Raw genomic sequence first — 26,676 nt, forward strand, 5'->3', positions numbered from 1 at the left:
TAATGACATTTTGATCATTAGCCCCTACAGTCCGGCAGTGTTGTCATAAATCAACAAAGCCCTGTGACAGGAAGCATCACTCTCCAGCCCTGGCTTAATGCACCTCTAAGCTGCTGTTAAATCCTGCATCAACACAAGCAAAGAGCAGAGTGTCAGTGGGCTGACCTGACCTTATTCCAGGAAAACCGAAATCGATTTCGAATCAGTTGATGTTTACACACTAATAATTAAAAATCCAGCCTTGAATGGAGCTTTTCTTAACAGCAGGTCACGTAGCTTTTTTGAAAAACAACCTGATGTTATTGTTTATTTAGTATATGTTTTTATTAGTGGCCTTTAAAAGAAAATTATCCCATAAGCCCTGGATATTTGCAGGCTAATGACACATTCACGTCATGTGAGAGGGAAGCAAACTTGTTAAGGCTAAAAGACTATAAGGAGTGTAATTTGAACAAAGTACTAACAATGAGCGATTTTTATTTTACTGAAGTTGGACGTGTGAATGTTAAATATACTGTACTTGTTCACTATAGCACAACAGTATATCTATTAAATTACATTAAAGGTTTAATTACCTTTCACTACTGACTTTTGTAGCACTTCTACGAAAAGAAAAAAAAAGAAAATTTCCCAGTAGTAGTTACGGTTTGGATGTCGATGTGAATGTGGCGTAAACATCACGGCTTGACACAAGAAACGAGTCCACGAGCGAGTCGAGGGGCCAAGGTCAGTTCAGACATGTCTGTAGTAACAGCAGGACAGAGAGGACTGAACACTGAAGATTTTAGACATCAGAGATCACAACTAGAAAGTTGGAATTCTGCGTTTCTAAATTTTATGGATCTTGAGCAGCTCCCAAATTGTTGTTTAACTTTGTTGAAATCATGAAGGTTTCAATTTCTTATAGTAGCTGCTTCTGGACGGTGATTTGTTTCAGAACATGGAAAGTAAACCCCAGGAGCACACCTCATTTTAAAGAAAGACACATCAAGAAAAGCTAAATGAGAGTTATGGAGCCGAGAGGAGCAGAGGCTGGTCAGGTCATTTTACACTGAATCTGTAATAGGCAGTTTGATCTGATTACCAGTTGTCAATATCAGCTATCTCTTTATCTTGTTCCACTTGTTAGTGACCCCTCCCCTCTGGTACTCTGGTATAACAAACATTTCTCTACTTATCTCCCTTGACCTGTTTTACCAAAGAAAAGAACATGGTTGCAGTTTGGGTTTGTATGAGTGTAAGAGAGCAGGTAAGTCTACAGGCTCATCAGGTGGCCGTCCTGTGTTTCAGTGAGTTGCATCAATGACACAGAGAAGGCTCAATAATATTGAAACTGCAGCAGACACAAGGGATGTCAAGATCAAGAAGATTTGTAGTCATGTACAAATGAAGGTGATCTAGAAATCCACTGTGTGACTATTTGTCTACCTGATTTCTGTTCACATCCAACATATAAAGAGGTCACAAAAGACACAAGAGACATGTAAGGATGTTTGTTATTTCTCAGTGCTCGTTCTCCTTCTTCATCAAAACCTGGAGAGTACATTACCCACAATGCAACATGACAGCCAGCAGTTCATTCAGGCAGTCGGGTGCTAGAATTTATGTAAGTAGTCTTAACCACATGTTGCAAAGATGTAGTGGAATCCTTGAATATGTCTGATAAAGAATAACAATACACTGTGCGTGTTATTGTTTCAGGAATATGTGTCAGTTTCAATCTGTATCACAATGGAAACACTCTACTATACCACACACCACCACAAAGCCACTGTGATCCTAACACTGTAATTTATAGTCCGAGTTTGTTCTACTTGATAACTCACATTCCTGAATTAGTAAATCACCCAGTTTTCCACCTCCAGGTTCTTTTCTGATAACAAAATGGTAAAATGATTCTCTTTCAATATCAGTCATTGTTATACAAAATTTTTCCTCTAGAATTAGTGTTTAATCAACATTGGGCTGATTAAAGGAGCTATATGTAAGTTTTGCTTGTCATTAGCAGCTGTTATTGAGTAGTGGATGCTACAGTGACTCGGTATCCGAGAGTGACGAGACGGTCCAATTGAGCTGGGGCTAGCTGGTTAGCATGCTAACTTCAGTAAAAGAATTGAAATAATAGAAATACAAGCAGAACAAAGGGGTTTCTTTCCACCTCTGGAGACAGCTGTTGGTGAGTAAAGGAATGAAATTTGCTGCTGAACTCACAACGTTTCTTCTAGAGTGGTAAGTAAACCGCTGATAACGCTAATGTTGGTTATGTAGCAATAGCAAAACTTACAAATAGCTCCTTTTAAAATTACACTACGGTACAAGAAACATTTTTTTCTTTTAGAGTACAATAAAGAAAAAGGATTAAAACAATACTGCTGCCATTCCACATTTCCTGATCCATCCTGATGTAGAATCTGCAGGCAGCACACGTTAGTTTTTTTGTCTCAAGTCATCAAATGTGCAATAAAGCAGCTTTGAAATCTGAGCTTCTGTCCAACATTTTTGCGCTATACTTCAGGTTTTCAGGAAATACTGTGTTTTCCAACTAAATGTAAGAGAAAAATCAACTCCTTCACAAAGTCACAATTTCAGCTTCAACAAAGCTTCTGACAACACCCAGAGTCAGGGCCTCAGTGTAAGCTATATACATCAGCTAATATTCATATACAGTGCTTGTTAATAATCAACGAGAACATATGAAGGCCAACAAATCCTCTTAGAAATCATATTTATATATAGCAAATACAGTATGTTTTGAACTAAAAATAATCCTGCCCTGATTGTTATTTATCAACATAATGAGGAAACTTGAACATGAACATACCTGCAAAGTCGCAAAATATTAACATATTCATTCGTTTCATTTCCAATCTTTCACCGACCTTAAACCACATGTGAACCTGACATTTCCCTTAAACATAACTGGCAAAACAAATTAGTTGTATATAAACAGAATTTCTAGGACACAGGTGTTGCAGCCATGGGAGTTCCATTGAAAATAAAGGAATACACATGTACTCTTTAACTACTGTGAAGTGACATAAGCTTAAATACAGTAAAATCTGAGCAAATGATGGTCACATTATGGAATTAAAAGGTTTAAAATACAAAGATACATGTGATGACAGTAAAGAAAGGCACACAATTGTACATTCAACCATGCATATGTACACATTATACACATTATAAACATACATTCTGAATGTTGGTAAATCTTTACCGACTCCTTTGAGCCCATTGATCAAAAAAAGCAACTCTAAACCCTGTCTGGGTTTTTTCTAATGTTCATTAATGAGCTTTTTGCTTCATTACAAACAGCTCTGTGTTGTGGATTAGAGGCAGGCCACCCTGTGTTGTAATACTGAGTTCACTTCAAGTAACATAAGCTTCAAGACCTCATTGTACACTATAAATAACTTATCTCCAATGAGGTGCTCTGTTCCAGGTTTTCTTCTGGCAGAGTTTTGATGCTCCCATTTTTGGCTCCATTGAGAAGCAATGGGACAGTCAGCATGGACCCATTCACGGGATCTTTCCCCTTCGCGTCCCCAGCTTTGTCCTTCTTGTCCGGGGACGACAGCTCTGTTGCTCCCGGTGTCGCTCCTTTCTCTGAGAACAGCGGCTGCGAGCTTTGTGGCTGGAAGCTGCTGTTTCCATTCTGGGCGATTCTGTAGATCTCAGTCATTTCTGAGACGTCCTCCTCATCTTCCTCCTCTACGTCCCTGATCGCCCGTCTCAGGCTCTCCCTGGGCATGAGCGCCCTCCTCCCTTCCTCCTCCTGTTGTTGGCGCTCCATGGGCTCGTGGTTCTCCACCTTCCTCGTGGAGCGGCAGAGCGCTTTCCGGAAACCCCTCTTGAAGTTGTCTGACAGGAAGCCGTAGACGATGGGGTTGGCGCAGCTGTTGGCGTAACCGAGCACTACGACAAAATAGTAAAGGCCCTGGTACTCTGGGGGCAGGGACACCAGCAGGTTGATGATATTGAGGGCGTAGAAGGGCAGCCAGCAGAAGACAAACACGGCAACGACAATCACAACCATGCGCGTCACTTTCCGCTCCGACTTCCTGCGCTTGGTGGAGGTGGCGTGGACTTTCTTACCCGAGCTGCGGATCTTGACAACAATGAGCAGGTAACAGAGGCAGATGATGAGAAGAGGGCAGAAGAATCCAACAGTGGAAGTGTAGATGATGAAGGCCGCTCTCCAGATATTTGCCGGCTGAGGCCAGGCGATGTTGCAGGTGCCTCCTGCCTTCTGGATGTTGGCAAAGATGACCACAGGCAGAACGACAAGAAACGACAGCGCCCACACGGTGCCGTTCACCACCTTGGCCACCTGAGGGCGCCGCCACTTTGAAGAACGAATAGGGTGAACGACAGCGAGGTAGCGATCGATGCTCATCACCGTCAGGCAGAAGATGCTGGTGAACTGGTTGATGGAGTCGACGGTCATGACCAGGCGGCACATGAAGGAGCCGAAGGGCCACGACTGCAGGGTGTTCTGCACCGCCAGGAAGGGCAGGCTGAGCATGAAGAGCTCGTCGGCGATGGCCAAGTTGAGGATGTAAATGTTGGTGACCGACTCTATCTTCGAGTAGTGCAGCACAATGTGAACCACTAATGTGTTTCCACCCAAGCCGATGATACAGACAATGATGTATATGAGTGGGATGAGGACGCCCGCCACACTGGGACCTGTAGAGATGTCTTGAGCGGTGGAGTTGGTGGAGTTCAGCAGCGTCTCGTTCAGATCGCTGCCGTTGAACATGAGCAGAAACGGGGGGAGACCGGGCAAGGGGCTAGCGTAGCTTCTGTTCTCCCACATCTCATCCATCATCTCCAGCCCGGGAAGCGAGACTTCACCCATCGATGTGCTAATCCTGACGCTTTGTCCTTCTGCCGTCTCAGCTCCCTCCCATCTGTTCTGTTCTGCTGGAAGAAAGAAATCAGTCAGCAACTGAGCAGCGGACGTGTTTCTACCTTTGTTTCGTCACTGAGGAGAATCAAATGAACAGAGATAAAAAATAAACATGTCTTTGTTTAGAAAGTGATTTTCACACATCAGCTTTGAAAACCATCAGCAGACATGTTGACGGCATTCTGCTAAAAGATTCCAGATGTTTGTGTCACTATAAATGTACTCAGTGTTTTTTGCTGATATGCTTTTGTTTTAAAAGAGATTTTGGTCCTTCAGTGACAAATTGCACTGAAATGACAGACAAGACACACAAGACATTGATTTTTAAAACATTTCCATAAAAAGATTTCCTTAATCATAAATTATTTAAAATTTGCCAAAAGAAACAGACAACCCAGAAGGGAGAGGTGAAACTACAATTTCTAAAAACACAATTTAAGCGGTCAAAATCAATAAAATATTCTTAAGCAGTCTATTTCCTCCCCTTCTTTCGTAATTATAGAATCATTTTTCATAAATTTTAATGGCCATTTTTACTCTTACACCTGATTTGTCTTTGAGTTTAAGTTTATTGTTGTTGTTTAACTTTTATTGCCGAACTGTTGCATTTTAAAATAAAATAGTTGTCAAACAGTAATTCATCAACACAGAATGTACAACGGTCATTTCTTTAAGAGAAAAAAACATGCATTTCTGCAGAAGTCAGTATCTATAAATGTATTTTCTAATCTGGAGTCACTTTGTTAAAAATGTTTATTTTATTTATTGACTATATTATTTTACTGTCAGTCCAGATGATGCAGTCTAGAGTCTGACTTTACAATGCATTTGCATTTTTAAACTAACCTGTTTGCTGCAGGAGTTGCATTTACTTGTTTTCACTTCCTAAGTCAATATTATATATATTTATACATTTATATATGTACACAGGCAGATTATTAGGAACATACAGCTAAAACAAAGTCAGTCCAATACAACAGTCCTGCAATAAATCCTCCTCAATGAAGGTTATAATGTTCACTTTGTGTTGAAACTGTTTCAGAGACGTGTTGAATCATTATGAAGGACTTAAGTCTATGGTGCTGTTGAACTTTAGTGTATTATACAAACAGGTATAGCAAGTATAACTGTTGATGAAATGTTATTGTTCTCTCCATAATAATGGTAGCATAAAAAAACAGACATACTATGTAATTTTCTATTGTTGCTTTTACTGATAACTGACATAAATTTGTATATTGGTTGCTGTTCTTAAAAGAATATTAACTGTGAATATAAATAGAAATAAATATAAAATAAAGGTTTTCAGCAGTTGATTTGTGTCTGCAGGTATTTCATTCAGACTCCATACAGTCCCAATAACCTTCACTAGTCAAGTGGAACAGCCTGCCCCCACATCCCTGGTGGAAATATACTCAGTACACTGCAGGATTTTGATAACAGTCAAACGGAAAAGACATTACATTTATTTTTTTCCCAGTGCACTCCCTTTTCCCCCAAACATTTGAAGTGTAAGGCTGGTGGTAAAGGTATTAAGCATTAAAGGCAGTGCCTCATGACCTGGACTGTGAATCTAAACTGCATGTACTGTATGTGCAAACTGCTGGACAATTTGATGAATAAAGTATCTATCTATCTATCTATCTATCTATCTATCTATCTATCTATCTATCTATCTATCTATCTATCTTGCAGTACTGGTCATGAGGGTAATGACGTTGGAACGAGAAGAAAACATATGTGTAATACATACATTTGTAATGAGCATTAAAATCAGCATTTTGTGGCATTGCAAAGGAAATAGTCTGTGATGTCAGTCTGGCTCTGAGAAATGAGACAAAGCACTTCTGTACAATGCTGCAGTGTGTGATGCTGTTGACTGTCAACATGTTTACAATGAAGAAAACACAGTTAGCTGGCAGAGATAACACTCAGAGGACGAGTGGCAGCAAAAAGAAAAACACAGGATACAGATAAGATGATGAAGAGCGAATAGAATCAAGGGGGATATGAATGATGAGTCAGACAGGAAACAATTAAAGCCGGTGTGAGGATGGATGTTTGCAGATAGATTGATTTGACCACGGCAGCTATGTTTGGTCCTGTATTGATAAGGCAGACAAATTAAACAGAGTGTGTTCCCACACATGGGCGATGCTGGTAATTGACATTCAGAAACTCAGCAGCACTCTGGTTAACATGACCTGGGAACACACAGGGAGGATGCTGTGGAGGTGAGACTGCGTGTGGTTTCAGGAGGCTCGCATCTAGCAAACATCTGTACTGAAGCAACAGCTGACACACTCACCCACACATTCATGATCACAGAAAGAAAAGAGAATGAAAAGAATGAGCCTTGTTTCAGGTTAATATTAGCCACAGTAGCAGTGCGGTGACAGGGATGGCAATGACTGCTTCGGTCCAGAGTGTAATACTTTGATCAGTTGTCATTAAATGTGTTACAGACATTCATGGTCCTCAGAGGGTGAATCTTGATGACTTTACCTGCAAAATTAATGACATTCCCATCAGCATGAGCTATACTTATTTGCAAATGTTAGTTCTGTCAATCTGAGCATGATATCATGTAGCTCAATGCACTGCTGTGTCTTTATAATTATTATTAATCAGTAGATATGAGTATAGTGTTGCCAGACACGTGTTGCCAGACACCCCCCACTGGGGTGCTTTTTCTGTGATTGGGCGGGTAATAACTTGGACTGATGTGAGACACACATTTTTAGATTCAGTGTGACTTACACTTTCCGAGGATATCATTATCTCCGATATCCATTGTGAATAAATGTCCAAAAATCCACCTAGAAATCATAGAAAAAAGCCATTGCTTATAGCTCCAGAACATAACTGGGAATCATCATGTTTTAAAGTTTTCTTCAGTCTCAGAATAATCCAGTGGCAGTTGTCTGTACATCCATAGGTACATTGCAAACAGGAACTGCTAATAGCTAATTTAGCATACTTCTAATGGTGCCAGTTTGCCAAAAATGAAAACAAATGAAATGATTCCATGGCAACATTAAAGCTAGTTTTTATTTACATCACCCAAAATAATGAATCCATAGTTGTGAGTACAACCAATGGCACATAGCAAACAAGAACTTTTAACAGCAAATTAGTTAATTTGCTTTAATATAAAGAAATACATGCTAAACTGAATCAATAGGAACATCATTACTTGCAAAAGTGAAGACCATCTTTCATATATTGAATGGTGAATTTATAGTTGTGGGTAATGTTGGTCTCTTTTTGGGCTTTTACGTTGAAATTTGTGGAATCACCTACAATATTGCTGCTTTGCTGCTATTTAACCATGCTAAGATTATCTCTCATACAGCAATTTTTTTTTATCAAAATATGTCTGTCAGTTAGTCAGTTATTTATTTGCACTAATTCTCATAATAATATTAAAGGTCATTGTTTTGCATAGTTTTAGCATTTTTTTTCCACTGATGTTGTTTTTTCATGCCATTGACATCACGGACAGTTTGTCTTGCACTGGTTGTGTGTTCTTTTTTATGTATTTGTGTGTTTTTTTTTTTTTTTAAGTCTACACTAGTTGCCCTTTAAATTTCCCCCTGGGGACAATTAAAGTTTCTTGAATTGAACTGAAACACCTACAATATTTGTAAGTGTCTTAGCTTAGCATAAAGACTGGAGACTTTTTGTGTTTCCGATGTTTTTGTTGTGTTTTCTGTTTGGTATTGTCCCATGTTATACCTATTGGTGGCGTCCATCTTCTCATCTAAATGCACTACGAAAGTGTATATGTTTATTTCCCAAACTGTTCCTTTGCATTTTTTTCCACTTGTGGTGCAGATGGAGTCATTTCCACAAACATTTCCAGGGTGCTACACTAAAACTGTGGAGAAATATCCATGAAACATATAGTAACAGTATATTTGTGTGCAGTGATGATGCACAGTGAAATTACACAGCCATAAAGATAAAGCTTGTTGCTTCATTTCACTCTTCATTAACTACACAGCTGTCCTATATGGTTTTCAATCTCATAAAAAAAAAAACATCATGAGCACCATTTCAAAAGAAAGTCATGTCAGAAAAACATCTCCTTCTTTAAAATAAGACTTGACAAAATGTCTGATGTTGCTTTCAGAAAATCAACAGTGAGAACAGCACAGATGTGACCTGAGCTCATTGTAAGAGTTCATCAAACAAACTGAATGAAAGGTTATTGTCACCTCAATGGCGACAGCTGCACAGTCTATCAAAAAAGGCATTCAGTCTCTCTGCCTTCCTCAAGTTCAATTTAAAAGACACACAAGGAGAAATAAAAGCCAACCTGAAACAGCAAAAGGAAAAACAACAAATGTATTGTTTGTTTTCTATGAGATCCGAGTAGTTTCTCTGATTTCAGCACATTGCCACATTCATCATTTTTCAATATCTTCAATTCCTTGTGATTACGGACGTTTCACATTGCATTTTCCAATTACCAGCACCATAGAAACCAGACAAAGAGAGAAGCTGGAGATCTGTGTCATAAATCAAACGGAACCAAATAAATGGCAGAAAAACAAGAACAGATTTTTCTCTTCTCATCTCGTGTCAAAGTGTTTCGAAGAGAAGAAGAGGAAAAACACAGACTTCTCTCCTTCTTCTTGGAGATGACCAAGACATACAATAAAATAGTCTCGAGCAGCTTCATGTTGTTGATGGACTCTGAGTACACTGAGCTGATATCGTCCTGTAATTAAACACCAGTTACTGACCGGAGGGCAACAGTAATCAGCAGAAGTTTCTCTTTCTATCACAGCTACAATCTATAAGACTACCATTAAATGTTATTAGTGATGCTCCTTTGCATTGATTAGTGATTCAAATACAATTTTCTCCTGTCGTTAGGTGCTGTTGAGTCATTCTGCCTTATAGGACAATGAAGGTTTTTCTAATACATGTCCCTCTTGTCTCCTTTCCTGTTAGGATATAACAGCTCAGGCCGTAGCTGATTATCAATATCCAATTGAAGATAAACCTTTTTAATATTGCTAAACTGTCTTGCCTCCATATTCATATCCATTAGGGAAGTCCAACTGTTTAAAAGACAAAAAGAACACAGTTTCCCCATTTACACTTTATGCATCTTAGGCAGATCAGATATCAACATATCTATCCATCCATCCATCCATTCCCAGGCCAGATGTGTCTACCCCAGGGTCTTCTACCAGTTTGACATTCCCAGAAAACCTCCAATGGGAACGTGTCCAGGAGGTATCCTGATCAGATGCCCGAACCACCTCAACTGGCTCCCTTCAACATGAAGGAGCAGCAATTCTACTCCTAGCTCCCTCTAGATGTCTGAGCTCCTTACTCTCATTCCAGCTGCTGTATTTGTGAACTTCTTCATGAAATTCTTTCGGTGACTACCCAAAGGTCATGACCACTGTTATTGACTGGTAAATCAAAAGCATTGTCTTTGGGCTAGGGTTGCCATCCATTCACATAGAAGGTGGCAACCCTACTTCCGGCTCACCTCCCTCTTCACCTCAACGGTTCGGTTCAACTCCTTTAATACTGCTGACACTGCGCCAATCCGCCTGTCCATATCAAGCTCCATTTTACCCTCACCTGTGGATATGACACAGAGATATTAAAAAAACTATGTGTAAATGAATCCAAGAAGCATTCAAGATGTTTTGAAATCTGATTGTTTACCCCAATACAGGAGGAGGTTTGAGACTCATTTCTAGCCAGATGTTGAAAAGGTGTAAATGCAGTCGTAATCTTTCGCCCACCCATAGTCTAACTACATCAGTGATATATAAGTAAAAACATCACCCTGAACCCTGGGAACCTTTGTTAAACTATTTCACAAATAAAACGATTTACCTATTTATTGAGAATACAAGATTAATTGATAATTATTGCAGCCCAAGTAAAAAGCAGAAAAATTAATATTAACTTCAAAGATTAGCAGCCTCATCTTAAAATGAATTTCTTTCAATGCCAGACCTTGACTGTCATGCAGCTGGGACATCATATTTCTTTGAACTGTGATGCCTTAGAGAAATGAATTCATCAAGCTCAAATGCCTTCAAGTCTTTCTAATATCTGCATTGCATTTGTCACATTTCATTCCCCCTCATTAATCATCACACCAGCCACCTCAGGACCATCAGCCCTTTCAGACGTGTCTGAAAGAGGAAATCCATTCAGTTTGTAAATTGAGGTTGTGATCTGCTGCCGGTGTCACGCGGGAGCCAAACGTCTCCTCATCTGTCTTTTTCTTTTCTTTAAATGAAATGAGGGGAGGCAGCTTGTTTCTGTACAGAGCAATCAGTGACATAATCTCACATCTGAATCCTTCCAATCAGAGGGATCAATGGCTCTTACTGTAAAACCAGAGGCAGCCACTGTGAAGAAATAGGACACCCACAGGGTTTTTGCAGGTTTCAATTAGTTACCTGTTTTAAGACTCTTATGAATCCTATTTAATAAATGAAACATTTACTTACTTTAACAACCAGGCTTTAATGAAACATGATCTATATTTGAATTGTTCGATGTCCAATGTTGTTGGTTAGTTGGTCTGGACTGTTCCAAGACCAGGGGATGGAATGACCCATTGATTAAGGATGGGAATTTGACTCCATACTGGTCACCCTCACACAAACCACCAGACCACTGAATTTGTCATGTAACTCTATTTGTAACGGGATCCAGATAGTGACCAATATAAATCAGGCCACTATGTTCATCTGTGAGGAAAATTATGCAAATTAGAAAAGACAAAAATTTGGAACTGATCAACAAATATGAAAAAAAATACATTCAAATATAAACATATATTTGAAACTATTTTAGCAATTACATGTTATTACAGGAGAAAGTGGAGGCTACATGTTGATTATACAGTCATATCAGAAACCCCATGTGGGCTATAATGATATGTCAATAAGTTAACAGAACATGACATGAAAGGCAGTAGTTCTTCACTTTTCAGAAAATGATCTGAAATCAAACATTCTGTTATTGATGTCCTTTATCAAAGGCAAACTCACTGTTTAAAGATAGCTCTGACAATGTGGACACACGTGTGTGTGAGCCGCAGCGGTTCAGAGACGCAGCTATCACACACAGGTGAAGTAGGTGTGGCCCGGGTGTGAGGGTCACACCTGAGATTAGCCGACTCATTCCTGCTTGCTATATTATTGTTGGTCAAGATGACTGTTCAAGCCAAAACGACCCAGGCCACCAGGAAATGTCCCACTGCTCCTGACTGACTTACTGTTGACAATAGAAAAACATGTTTTATTCCAATGTAAGAAAAAAAATTTTGATTTAAGATTTTGTGCCAGGCTTAAATTTCAGTACTATTATGTGTCTGGATGGCAGGAGGATGGAAGATAGAATGAATGACAATATATAATCAGCATTCAGTACAAGTCTGAGGCTGAGAAGATATTGTCTAAAGACCACTGGGGCAGACTGTCATCTAGACATGGCTTTAGTTGTAGAAGAGATATGTGCATAGAAAACGGTATCATCTGCATAAAAATGGACATTGCAATTTTTTGTTGTAATAATTGTAAACTACACTGGACCAAGCAAGGAACTTGTGGTACAGCTTTGGCTTTTAAAAGGAGGCTTTAAGCTTTCAATGATTTACAGACATCTGTGATATCTGAATTAAAAGCCTGTTTTCTAAATTGTCGTGGATAGCAAAATGTTGCCAGAGTAGGTGGCACTTCGCTCATTCAATCAACACTGGACTAATCAAACAGATTGAGCAGTAGCACCAGCAGCAGGAGCAGCAGCAGTTTCTTAACCAGAAGTGCCGTCATGTGGCTGCAGCAATCAGAGAAGGTGAAAGCTGCCTTATCTGACACAGACAGGGCGTGACTGTGGTTTGTGGTTTCTTGGAAGTGACGAGACACAACTTAGAACTGCTATGAGTGGGAAGAAAATTTTTTCACACTGTGTTCTGATCTTACTTCAATAATTATGCAAACACCATAATGGTTTACTGTTTAAACAAAACCATTCACAACCTCCAGTCTTAATCTGCTTTATTCTGTCCTGGTAATAAAGGTCTTTGAACTGCCGTTGAAGATTGGATTCACCTAAAAATGATGAAGAAAAAAAAAAAATCATATATACTCGGAATTATACTATATATATATATATATATATATATATATATATATATAAAGATATATAGATATATTGTTTTTTCCTCATGTATTTATGCTACTGACAAAATTCCTCATAATTCAAAATTTCCCCTAAAAACCCAACAAATCAAATTTATATTGTAGCAATTCTTTTATCATCTATTTAGAGTTGTCTCCAATTCTCTACAATATGAAAAGTTATTGATAAGCTAAATAAATGTTAGGAATTAGTTGTTTTCCTAGACATTATTTGTTGATAAAGAAAATAACATACACAACTGCACTACAATAAACCAGAAACTCATATATACTGTATTAACTCCTCTGTACTGAATATTATCACCCATGTTGTATCAAGGGCTTTTTTTCCTGGCTCTACTGTGTTCACACTGGGAGTAACTAAAAAATCGGCACAAGTCAAATATCAGTCATTGACTATTCAAACTGAAAAGGTCTATCCCAATTTATTTCCTCATTAATATTATTTTCAAGCACTGTATTTATATGCTGTCGGCACATGGATTTGAACCGTTTCTGAAGTGTCAATCTGAAGCTTTGAACTACAGGTGTGGTGTACAAGTGTAGGAAGGCACAACAAATGTAAGTAAGCCCTTTATCTGAAGCAATCAACTCTTATCCTTAAAGCAGACAGAGGCTTCTCTGAGTTTCATAAACACGGTTTCTGCACTGTTTTCACTTACTAGAATGAAAACAGAAGAACTAGAATGTCTCTCAATGTGTAACATTTTTTAAAAAAGGCATCACGATTTATACAGCTACTGGCGAATGTTCTTTGTATTCACACAGCTGTAGTGTCAGGTTGTTTCTGCACCTTTTTCTTTCCACTTCTCCAATTTTTGCTATTTTTAGCAGCCCCATGAGCTGAGGCTTCAAGTCCAACTAAAACTCACATTTTTACCTATAATTTCATTTATTATGACTGTTTTGAAATGTTGGAACCATAAAGCTTCTTTCACTGCATTTTGCTTGTTTTTTCCATTTAATGTTAATCACTTAACCACTGAGCCAGTCACCTTTCTTTGCAACATAAATTAAATTGTAAAACTTCATATTTAGCCCAAGCTAAATGGTTGACATCACACTATAATGTATCCAGAAACAAGTGTTTATAACTGTATTTGTCAGCAGCTATAAGAGGATGCAGATGTTTAAAATATTTAATTTCCAGTCATAACCACCCACACTCCAGGGATTTATTCAAGGCTAGAGTACTAAGTAGGTGACTGCTCAAGTGCCCCTGACCCCCAGGAGCACCAAAAGCCCCAGGCTTTCTCCATATCATTTAAATTTGCATCTCGAAAGTAGAATATCAACTTGTCACATCCTCTTTCATCCATCTTGTCACCCTGTCTAGTTTTAAGACCTTCACTGTTTTACTTTGTTTGTTGTTAAGTTGTGTTTTACCGAATTACTTCCATGTGTCGTGTCATTAACAAACAGAAAACCTCAGGAAAGGTCATATTAATCAGTCCAATCTGTAACTGCAACCAAGTTACTGCCATCATCAAGAGGTCTGACAATTATTTTATTGAATAACTTGATGAATTGATTCAGTTCATAAAGTGTCAGAATATAGTGAAAAAATGCCCATCATGCTAATCAGAGCTTTAAGATGTTGAGAATTTTGGCTTTTTTTTTTTTTTTACCTGAAACGATTAATCAATTATCACAATTGTTGGCAATTCATTTTATGCCAAAAATTGATAAATAGAAATAATTTAAAAAATGCGGAATAAAAGGAGAAATGATGAAAATGCATTAATGTGGCTTTTACTTCATTACATGACTTCAAATAAGGACCAAGTTTAAAAGATTTGCTCCTAACAGGCATGTTCATCAGCCATGACGGAAACACTGGAGTAGAAAACAAATTTACCTTTATCAAATTCACAGCTACAGCAGGCTTCAATTTGCATCCAGGAAAATTATATTAGAGTAATGTAATAATGTAACATGTAAATATAATGTGTGGCTTGTGTTCTTTCCTCTTTAATTAGACAAAAAGATAAAGGATGTCAACACCATTTTCCCCAAATGCCAAATGTTTCCATGTTGCCTATGAATGTAAGTAGGGTGTTACCACTAAGGTTAACTATTACTGCCCGTGATAATGGAGATGCCTCTTTGTCAGCACAGGGTTGCATTGTAGAAATATATTCACATGTACCACCAGTCAACAACAACCTGATCTTGTTTATAAGCTGAAACATAAAGGCAGGTGAGAGAATGTGTGAATCTCACACGGGCTTGACTGCAGATCACAGCTGAAATGCCATCATCTTAGCTGTCACACCACTGAGCTGAGCTGAGCTGAGCTGAGCTGAGTTGAGCATCCATCATAAAGGTCAGAGTCTGTGACAGCCACAGAGCTTGAAAGGCTCAGAGTATTTCAGGGAGGAGCTTCGTCATCCTGATGCAATCCAGCATTCGGGAAGCAACCCCTGCATTCAGGTGCATAGAGTTTACGCAGATAACAGAGGTTTGGTGTCGGGAGTGTGTGTGTGGAATGGAGGTGAAACGTAACAAGTAATAATTATTATCTTTTTTTAATGCCACTTTATACTTCAAGTGTTTCCCCTACAGTCACTCAGCAGCACCGCGCCGCCGCTAAAATTTCACATGATCATTAATATCAACGGGCTACTAATGGTTGTGTCATCGTCTAGTGCATCAAAGCCTCCCGGACCCTCTCCTCATTCTTCAAAGGACATCTACATAAAAGGTAACGTTAGAGTAGCGTAGCTCCTTTAGGGAACAGGGCAGTGCGTAACAAGCGAGCAGCAAAGAAGTGACAGTGAAGCGGTGGATGCAAGAGTAGAGGAAAAAGTCAGCAGTAAGTTGTCAATATGGCAGTAAATGTACAGTATGAGCTGCAGTGTCAATAAAAATCCTGGTTGCATGTTGCCTAAGTGCTAAAGTGTGTTGCAGAAAAAAAAGACTGTTAGTGCAGGTGGTAAATGAACATTTCAGTTTTTGATATTCATTTCTACAGATAAATGTCAAAAGCTGAAAATTAAGACACAAACGAGAAACATGAATAGTCTTATCTATAATGATTCTAAAGTAATTTAATTTGAAACCGTTCTGACTCGCATGACGTCACATCCTCACAAGAGCTCCGCTGCTGAAAAAGATTCTAGGGGAAACACTGACCTCTAATAGTCCACTACACCTCAGATGGAAATATTGTAATTTTTACTGCACTACATTTACATAACAGCTTTAATTGCAAGTTAGTTTGCAGGTTCAGATTTTGCATTTTTTAAACCACAACTCTACTGTTTTGATTCTCTACACTCTGCTTGAGTGCATATACCATTTTAAATGTGTACATATAAGAAATCTGAGTTGGTGTGTTGATAAACCAAAATCAAATACATGACAGCGTACATGAGGTATATGATTTTAACGTCCACTGACACTTCACTGAACAGACAAAAGCATCAGATCTGTGTGGAGGAGACTTCAACTATCCTCAAATTAGGGCATGAAACAAACAGAAATGTGATATTCCCACCATGTTTTCAACATGTTTTTCTTTTGTTTGAGGTTTTACTGGAGCTCTTTTAATTCAAAATCATCTCGTTCACCCTCTTCTGCGACAGTTTCAGCACCACCAGCTGTTTACCACGATGAACCAACAATGAATATCACATTCATTTGTTTCACTGTCCTCTACCTGCTCAGCAGCAAACAGCAGACAGACTCAGTCAGAGAGAAGCTGGTGAACACAGTGGAGCATTTAGCAGCTAAAGAGCCAGATATTTCCCTCAGGAGCTGGTGGAGACCAAACACAGAGCTAAAAGAGAGGGAACACTGGACTTTAGACTCATGGGCACAAACACGACTACAGAGAAAAGATTATGTTGCTCTATAACTGGTAAATACAAATTAAAAGGTGATGATATGTCAGTGTTGTGTTCACAGCAAGCAGAAACGGGCTGAAAGATGAAGTGTCAAAAACTTCAGGTCCTCTAATGACTACTATAGTCCTGCTCTAAAAGCGAGTAAGCAGAAACAGACATGTTTACAGCCTGGTACAAAAAACTGTTTTGGCCTCTATAGCTAATTTCTACTCTATGACAACTGTTTATATAACTCACCTGTTTACATTTTATTAAGGCTTCAAGTTATATATAATTAAGGGCGTAGTCTCTTTGAGTGACAGATGGATGAGCGTATGCTTGCCACAAACCATCATGCACAAAGTCTCTAGCTGGAGGTTAGGGGCAGAGTCAGGCACTGCCAAGATGGCGACGGCAGAGCAGCTCACAGAGGCTACTTCCACCTTTATGTAGAATCTATGGTTCACAGCTTGTTTCTGCTGCCCCCAAGTGGCCAAAAAATTATTCTCTCATCTAATTAATCTTGGCCTTACAGTCAGAAGACTGTTTACAGAGAATAAAATTATCTAACAAAAACTGATGTTGTAAAAATGCAGGATGGACAAAGACAGGATTTTAAAAATTGATGGGAACATGTGGAAATGACGTCTTTGCTTTACAATCCTTATCACAGTTTTATGTTTGCTGTGACGCAGAAAAGGTAGAGTGGACACTGTCTATGTCATGAAAGGTCAAAGTTTGGTCCTACTTCACAAAGCCAGTCCCTGTGGACTGATTGAGTGCTCATTACTGAAAGGACCCAGCAGTGGGAACACAGGTCAGGGTCATGGTTAAGGACACTGGCAGAGCTGTTTGAATAGTATATTTGCTTAGTGTTCTTTTGTTATTTTCCCCTCTTGAAAGCCGAGAGTGAAATGTGCTGCAGCGGTTAACTAAACAGTCCTGAGCAGACGTGAGTGCAGGAGAATGGAAAGTTATTATTATGGTTTACAACTGAGAATGATGATGTAGATAGTGCAATAAACAAGCTATTTACCACTTGAATTAGAAGCAGCCTTTATGTTCGCCTTGAAATTAAAATCAGTGTGTTTAAACGTAGATGAGATGCTTAGTGTTTTACCGTTGGACCAATATTCACGACTCCTTATTGGCTGACTGTTGTCCTTCATTTTGTTTATCAACTACACTTCAAACATTATATGAGCCAGCAGGTTAATTAATGTTTTAATCTGTGTCAAAGGTAGATTAATCTGGAAGTAACCATAGCGACAATACATAATTATATGATAATTAAAGCGGTCTTTGCTTTGTTCTTTGGTTGGAAGCAATGCAAGTGAAGAAATGTCTGTGATGTCCAGAGGTAGAGAACTGGACTTTATTAGGAGACACCACTTTACTTCCACCTTTGGGTGCTGACCAGTCTTGTTTTGGTGTTCCTGATTTATATGTACTGGAAGTTCGTGGCCTCAATATACACAGAGAAGTCCAGACCTCTAAATGTATCAGTATTTTGAGTTTTTGATTATTTAGAGGTGTGCATCTTTCAGACCACAAGAGTGCACAGGACACACTAACACAACGTCCGAGTGTTGAGTGAAAATGAATCAATATGCTTCATTATTCTCAGATGATAACTCATGAAATCAAGAAGAGTTTTTACTAAACTAATATGATAATATATTGTTAATGCTGCAAGTGTATTTTTTATAAAACCCTGTATCTATGTTGTATTTACAGTAGCAAAAGAAAGACACTAACAGGTACTGGTTGGCAGGCAGCAGGAATCAGGAGTAGTATCCACAGGCTAACAAGCACTGGGTGCTACGTACAAGAGCAACGATGGAACATACTGTATTACTCTGCAGATCAGCTGTTTGAGTCAGAAAGAGCTAAGCGTATGTGCGCTAGTGCATAGGAATACAGCAGTTCAATGGCCAGAAACTTTAGTTCAGAAGGAAAGGGGAGAAAATATTCAAAATAAACCGTACACTTAAGCTGATATTAGGTTTTTTCTCTGGGCATGTTTTTAAAGTGGCTAAAACATGTTTTTTGGATGACCCCGTCCACAGCAGCTCATCACTCAGCTTCTGTGAGGGTGCTCCTGGTGCTTCTATGCTGCGACTATAGATATGTACTGTACCTCAAACAACCCCACGACCAATTACTTGAACCATCACTTCAACAAAGAATTTATTTTAACACAAACCGTGATCTTTCCCTAAACCTAATCCTCGCCTCAGCATATCTCCTGGTGCTGATTCAGGAAACGCTCCTCTGGCTCAGTGTTGGGACAAATGATCCATGTGATCATTTAGGTTGAAAGACTCGTTCCAACAGTTGATGGTCGTCTTTGTTAATGTGGAAGTTAAATTCAAAGCACAAGTCTGAAACTAGTTGAGACAGGCTTTGGGAAATAATAACATTAATGTTACACCTCTGTCCGACCTCCACAGTCTGGATTTGCAAGAGCTATGTCGAATAACGTTATATAAAACGAGCAGGAATGGCTTGGTAGCTTATGATTTAAATTATCAAACTCCATCATTTATAGTCACCGTGATCATAAGAAATGCATCAATAAGAGTAAAGCATGTTATGGTCGTTTGTTGGCATGCTGCTGATTGAACACAGAACACATTGAGTACACTGAAAAGTTCAAGTTTGTTAAATTATAACCTTTGTTTTTATATATTATTAACATGAAAAAAGATTCTACAGGGTCTCAACAAATGAAGCAGCTTGTTTACTCCCACCTACAACCTGAATTTATCTACTGTTTTAAACAAGCAGTGTCACTACTCCTTTAAATGTTTTCACTGACGTCACAGATGGGAGTCCTTAAACATTTCCACAGCGCTACATTCAAACTGATGGACAGAAACAACAAAGAAACATATAATAATATTATATTTGACGTGTACGGTGACACAAATCACAGACTTGTCGTTACATTGCACTCTTCATTAACTGCACAGCTGCACCATACAGGATCTACATAAAAGACTCATTTCAAAGAAAGTCGTGACAGAAATGTTTCTTTATCTGAAATGGGAGACTTAAAAACTGATGTACGAGACTGTTAATGTTTAGATTCTTATCCAACACAATGCCATCATCTGATTGGTCCAAAATTTGTTACATGTGCATACAAATGACATGAAAGCTGACTGTAGTACTTTTGACGGGGCTGTGGTTGCTGTGGAAACACATATCACAAAATTACAACATGCTGGAGGAACTTTTGGTGAAACAAACTACAATCACCTCCTCATGGTTGTTTCCTCCACCAACCAGTTACAGCGTGAGTGTTTCTGCAGAACATTATGATGTCACAGTGAGGTTGACCTTTGACTTTTCTTGGATATAAAATGCCATCACATGGGGCGTCATGTGGCGTAGTGGTCGAAGCAGGCGCCCCATGTGTAGAGGCTACAGTCCTCGCTGCAGTTGGCCCCGGTTCGAGTCCCGCATCGGACGGCCTTTGCTGCATGTCATTCCCCCTCTCTCTGTCTCTCTCTACTATCCTGTCCAATAAAGGCACAAAAAGCCCAAAAAATATATACTTTAAAAAAAAAATTAAAAAAATGACATCACATTTTATCCTTAAAGAAATTTGAGTTAAACTGTGTCATAATTTGTGTATAAATTCATGTGTTATGGCTTTTGTGAGGTCATAGAGACCTTTGACCAGAAAATTCTAATCAGTTCATACTTGAGTCTAAGTGAATATTTGTGTCAAGTTCAAAGAAAATCACTCAGGCGTTACTGAGATATTGTGTTCACCGTGAGGTCACCGTGACCTTGACCTTTGACCCTCAAAATCTAAACAGCTCATCCTTGAGTCTAAATGAATGTTTGTCTGCTGAGGATTACAGGTGCCCCCAAATCTCATGCAGCTATTATTCAGATAGAATCAGCGGGTCATGAATAAATCAGCGTGTTGATCGATGAATATTTAACGACAACGCTGGTAACTGCTTTAACCTCCTCTCCTCCAGACTCAGCAGGAGGCCTGTCGTTCTGAGGGGGCTGCGGCTTTTCTGAGGCTCAAGAGGAGTGATGAAGGCTGCTCCTCGGGGTTCGGTGAGTCACAGCGACTTAATAAACCCAGTGAATTCACACACAGCCTACCATCCAGTTCTAGCTTGAGCTTTGCTGACCTTTTTCTGTTTTGTCCAGGCAGATGCCAAAGAACAAAAAAACATCAGAGCAAGATGGAAAAGGCCTGAGCGCCTGCATCATTCTTTGGTCTTTTTCCAGCTACAATTTCAAGAGCAGATGGAAAACAAAAGCATCTTTCGGAGATGCACCTACGTACGTAATGTGAAGGCAATTTAATACGTCAATCTCTCAGTCGTCTCTCTATCATCAGTCTGCGTAAGTGCCTGAGTTACTTTTGCCTAAAGGACCATCTTTCATCTTGGCACAAGTCTGAATTGAAAGCCATCAGATTGAAGTGAAGGCTGCAACATGAAAAGAATGAGGTCTGTTCGTCTAATTAACAGAGATGTTATAACTACGAAAATAAATCAGTTAAATAAACTGCAACACTTTGAATGAGCCTGCTGCCACATACTTTTATAGATGTAATGATTAGTCGATTAAAGGTCCCATTTAGTATAAAGGTAGATGTCAATGTGTTGTTTGATTATAAAGAAGGTCTGATTCTATATTAAAACTGTGGAAGTATCAAAGCCTCAGTCCACAGAGAAATGCACACAGCCTGTATTCAGGAACTGAGCCTTAAAACCAGCTGTCAGGACTTCTGTAACTTTGTGATGTCACAACAAAACAGTCACCTTCTCAGCCATGCCACAAACCCCGCCCACATGGACGCACCATTCAACCTTGCAGGATTTTTTCACTACTTTCTGACATTTTAATGACACTCTGAATAAATGGTCCCAAGAAAGCTGATTTATGGACAAACTACAAACAACAAATATAATATTTCAACTTTACGCCTTTGCCCACTTTTGGATTAGCAAGGAGTTAGGTGGAGGCAGACACTGCCAAGATGGCGACAGCGAAGCAGCTCACCTTGAGCAGCTCACTCTGCTCTTCAGAAACCGATGGGTGACGTCAGAGGCTTTGAATTTCTACATCTAAAAAAAACTGATTAAGCTAAGCTAATTAGCCTTTTAAACCTCAAAGTGTTTCTCTTATTCACTTTCTGCCTTTATAAAGCACAGGTTTGCACTTTTCAAAAGCAACTGAAAACATAATGGCAGAAAACGAAGAAATACAATATAAGATTTAAACAGAAATCGGTTAGTTTGAACTGATTTTACAGTGAACAGTGAAAAAGGGAGGTTTGTGTTCCATGAAAAGGCCTAACTGAAAAAACACTTTTATTTTGTAAAAATATTTCAGCCACATTTTGGAAAAAGAAAACCTATATACATCCCTTAAGCTAAAATCAGTATTATCATAACCACCGGCTTCCTCTCAATAAGTATTAATATTTGTGTTGTACTTGAACACTGTGACCAGTTTAGTTCTAATTAATTTGTCATTGTTCATTTGCACACGTGGACTATAAGCCACAGTGACTGGTTCTGAGAAGTTTATCATGATTTTTTACAGTCACTTCAGCTTTTGAGATAAAACATGTTTTTGTTGGGGGTTTTTTCCTGGAAGAAAAAAATGTCCCTTATGTGTTTACTCACTGTGTGAGTGTGATTACCAGCTGACATGATTTGTTCGGTTCAGCTCAGAGGAGCAAAACAACATCATGTCTTCTCAATGTGGAACTACTTCTGCTGTATTTTATTTTTGTTTTGCATTTGTCAAAAGGAGGGTGAAAAGACAGGATACGAAAGCAAACAATTCAAATATGATTGAATATGTGATCCTGGAAGATGAAATTATAATGCATTCACACACTAACCATCTGTCCATCCAACAACACACACTCAGAGTCACCACAGGGGGAAGTTAATCAGTTCAGTATGTGCACAGTGTAATTTCTGCTTTTTGCAAGGTCAAAAATACAAAGAATAAGAGAAATCTCATATTGTAGTGCTCCCCCACCGCTGATCAACCACCAACCTATACCCATGTCGGGTAATGGCAAATTCACAGGGTAACAACAGAACGATGCGACTATGGATAAAAGTCAACCCTATGTTGAACCTTAGACTGTAAATAAAAATGGACGTAGCCTCCGTGACGTCACACACAGGTTTCTGAAGAGACCTCGGCTGAGCTGCTCCTCTGTCACCATCTTGACAGTGTCTGATTCCACCTAATGCCGGGAACACATTGCCTGCATTGCGCGTACGTGGCGGCTGACGTAGCTGAACTGCCGCGGAGAAGCACAGGTGTGTTTTCACACCGGCTGCGTATCTGATGCTGCAGCTCTATCTCTCTACACAGAGTTTGCAGGCTACTAGAATGTCGAATTTCTTTTCATTATAAATTAATTTCTTACATATCTTTGACAGAAAACTTCACTAAAATGCCACTGTCTCCACATGCAGCTGCTAAAGTCTGTATCATATTCAGATTCAGCCTAGAAATTGAAACTAAAGACAGTTTTATGTCATGTTGCTGGTTTGATGACAATATGACAGAAAGAGGTCTTTTCTCTGTCTGTTAGGTGAGGTGAGAGAAGCGCATCTCACATGTGGGTCACGCAGGCAGTGAGTCCGCTCTAACCTGTTAACATGTGCGCCGAAATGAAAACCAAGATGTCCCGCAGCCACGTCGCATCCCGAGTGTTCCTGTCCTAACTCCCAGCTAATCCATAAATGGTCAAAGATGTGGGTCGTGTGTGGAGCTGAGACTTCAAGTGTATGCCACTTTGAGGCAAGCATACACTCGCCAACCTGTCACCCAAAGTGACACTCCCTCAGTTATACAGAACTTTAAGCCTTAATAAAATGTAAACAGATGAGTTATGTAAAAATCCCCCCCCCCCCGTATAGTTTTCATGAAGGAGGAAATTAGCTCTAGAGACCAAAACTGTTTGCGTACCAGACTGTAAATGTTTATTTCTGCTGTAAAGTTAGACATTGTAACATGGGAGTCTATGGGGGTTGACTCACTGTTGGAGTCAGACTCTAGTGGTCGTCAGAGGAACTACAGTTTTTGACAATTCAGTGTTTGGCTTCATTTTTCAGCCGTGGCTGATTGGGTTGAAACAGATTCAGTTACCAAGATGCTGGAGTAATAGTGAGGTTTCAATTACAAAAAACAGGTTGGGAAAAATCTGGTAAATTAGCTTACTGATTTTTTACAGAACAAAACAATTAATTGAGTAATCAAGAAAATATCTAGCAGGTTAATTGATAATCAAAAAATTGTATTGTTGCATATGTAAGATGTAACCCCTTTACATGTGTCAGTCTAAGATCATGTTCCTTTAGTATCATGTTGGCCATGTCAACTCACTTTTCTTTGCCTGAAAATAACACTAAAATATAGTATCCTCCTTTTCCTATAAAAAAGGAAAAAAAGATACTAAATCATTTTCTGCTCATATAAATCAACCACATGCTTTCCACGATACATAATTATTTAACATCTCAATTTATTATAATATATGCATGCCCACACACACACACACACACACACACACACACACACACAGATTAGGTTACCGTGCCAATTTCTTAAATATGTTTGACAGTGGAGTGAAATTTCTTCATATGGAAATATGCATTAGTCTAACAACCTCAGATATGCATGTTTCGTCTGCAATTTCCCTTTGCAACCTACCTATCTATTTAGACTTACTTTTACGTTCTCTTGTTTCTCTGTTCATTAAAAGGTTTATCAAGAGACTAATGGGCTTTGTGTTCAAATAAATGTCTTTCAATTTAGACTAATAATCTGCCACCAACGTGTTTATAAATTGTAACTAAGAGTTTCCTTATTGGTTACCGCAATAAATTATTTATTAATGCTGATTAATGCAATGAGACGTAATATGACACCAAAGAGACACAAAACGACCATAAGGAGAAAACACAACCACAAAAAGATGCATGCTGACTAAAACTGATGCAAGATGATCACAAAAAGATGCAACACAACTTAAAGAGACAAAATGAGAGGCAAAATGACTATAAAGAGACAGAACAACCACAAAGAGATGCAGACTGACTAAAACAGATGCATAATGGCTACAAAAAGATGCAACATGACCACAAAGATGCAAAAGAGCAAAAATGAGACACAAAATGACTATAAACAGATGCCAAAAAAAAAACAACAACCCTGAGACAGAAAACAACTAAAAAGAGACACAACTCAACCACAAAGAGATGCAGAATGACCACAAGGATGCAAAATGACTGAAGGAAGGTGCAAAATGATTAACAGGAGGCAAAACCACTTCGAAGACAAAGCCCACAGAGACACAACGCGACTAAACAGAGAACACAACCACAAAGAGACACAAAACTACAGAGACGCAAAGTGACTCAAACAGATGCAAAACAACCACAGAGATGCAAAACGTCCATAAGACGACATTTGTTTACTACACTGAATAAATAAAGTGACTTCAGGGTTCTGCACCCCCCCACCCCCCCACCCCCTGTCCTAAAGTTTCCAAACCCGCCCCTGGTTGTAGTCCACACTGAGGGATGTTGTTTCCATCGTTGGTTTTGTTGTTGTCAAAAACAATCTACACACTCTCTCTGAGCACAGGTGAGGTGAGAGACAACAACATCACTCACTGAACTGTCTCAGTTATTTTCAGTTAAAGTCTAACGGGTTAAATTCAACATAAACATGACTGAAATACTACAGATGGATCTTTACTCTTCACAACTTACCTTGCTGCTGACACTCTCAAACCGCGGTCTTCCCCAACCTCGTTCTCCTCTTGATTTTTGGATTTATTGGTGAAACAACGCGAGAAGCGCAACTCGACACCTCATCTATTCCCTGCCAGGATGTGTTTTAATCTTCATCCTTCGCCGTCAAACTGTCCGCTCCGTCAGTGTCTGTCAGTGAGTTACTGCCTCAGTCTGTTCCCTGAGCAACTGATGCACCGAGAGCCTCCAGCTCCGCGTTATAACTGTAGCGCAGGTCGCTCAGTCTCTTGCCTGTAACTAGGTAACAGCTCTGCCTGCTGCAGGGAGTCAAGTAGGAGGTGTCAAAATCCTATGGTGTGTGTGTGTGTGTGTGTGTGTGTGTGTGTGTGGTGGGGTAAGGGGGGTGGGGTGGGATCGGAGTAGGGTGTTCAGTCAGATTGGACCACTATTTATGGAGAAATAAGTAAATAAAAGAAGAAACTATGCATTTTTATTCGAGGTAGGCTATTCATTCAAAACTACTCTTGTCATTTTTTCTTTTAAAAAATGTCAAGTCGGGCTAATTTCAGTGATTTGCCAGAGGTGGCCCCAACGTTTACTTTGGACAGCACCAGGAGAAAAAACTTTAAGAAACAAAGTGAAACAGTCCTTCACTAAAACTGTGTCGGAATTCAGGGGCTGCATCCTTCAGGGGCCACATCCTTCAGGGGCCACATCCTTCAGGGGCCACATCCTTCAGGGGCCACATCCTTCAGGGGCCGCATCCTTCAGGGGCCGCATCCTTCAGGGGCCGCATCCTTCAGGAGCTGCATTGGAAGACCGACTGTACCACACCGCACAACTACAGCTGAAATATTTCAGCTTGTTGGAGGACTGCTCAGAAGAACTGAGGTTCAATTTGTAAATTTAGCATCACAGCATCACAAGAGGAAGACCAGAGGATGGGAACAATAGGAACAGGATACGCATAAAAAAAC

At 39.3% G+C, this 26,676-nt stretch overlaps 1 protein-coding gene across 2 annotated transcripts; it reads right to left on the reverse strand.

Annotated features, from left to right (window-relative positions):
• Positions 1 to 1,479: 1,479 nt before the first annotated feature.
• Positions 1,480 to 25,986, reverse strand: sstr3 (somatostatin receptor 3). Of its 2 annotated transcripts, none has more exons than XM_056402511.1 (2): positions 25,718 to 25,986; positions 1,480 to 4,923 (listed from the first exon to the last, which is right to left on the reverse strand). In XM_056402511.1, the coding sequence occupies exon 2, from the start codon at positions 4,859 to 4,861 to the stop codon at positions 3,404 to 3,406; it is 1,458 nt and encodes a 485-aa protein (XP_056258486.1). In that variant the 5' UTR covers positions 4,862 to 4,923; positions 25,718 to 25,986; the 3' UTR covers positions 1,480 to 3,403. The 2 variants fall into 2 exon arrangements, with proteins under 2 accessions (XP_056258486.1, XP_056258487.1); XM_056402512.1 differs by having other exon boundaries at positions 1,480 to 4,926.
• Between the last annotated feature and the right edge of the window lie 690 nt (positions 25,987 to 26,676).

This window comes from Seriola aureovittata, chromosome 17 (genome assembly GCF_021018895.1).
Source record: "Seriola aureovittata isolate HTS-2021-v1 ecotype China chromosome 17, ASM2101889v1, whole genome shotgun sequence".
In the NCBI taxonomy this organism is placed as follows: domain Eukaryota; kingdom Metazoa; phylum Chordata; class Actinopteri; order Carangiformes; family Carangidae; genus Seriola; species Seriola aureovittata.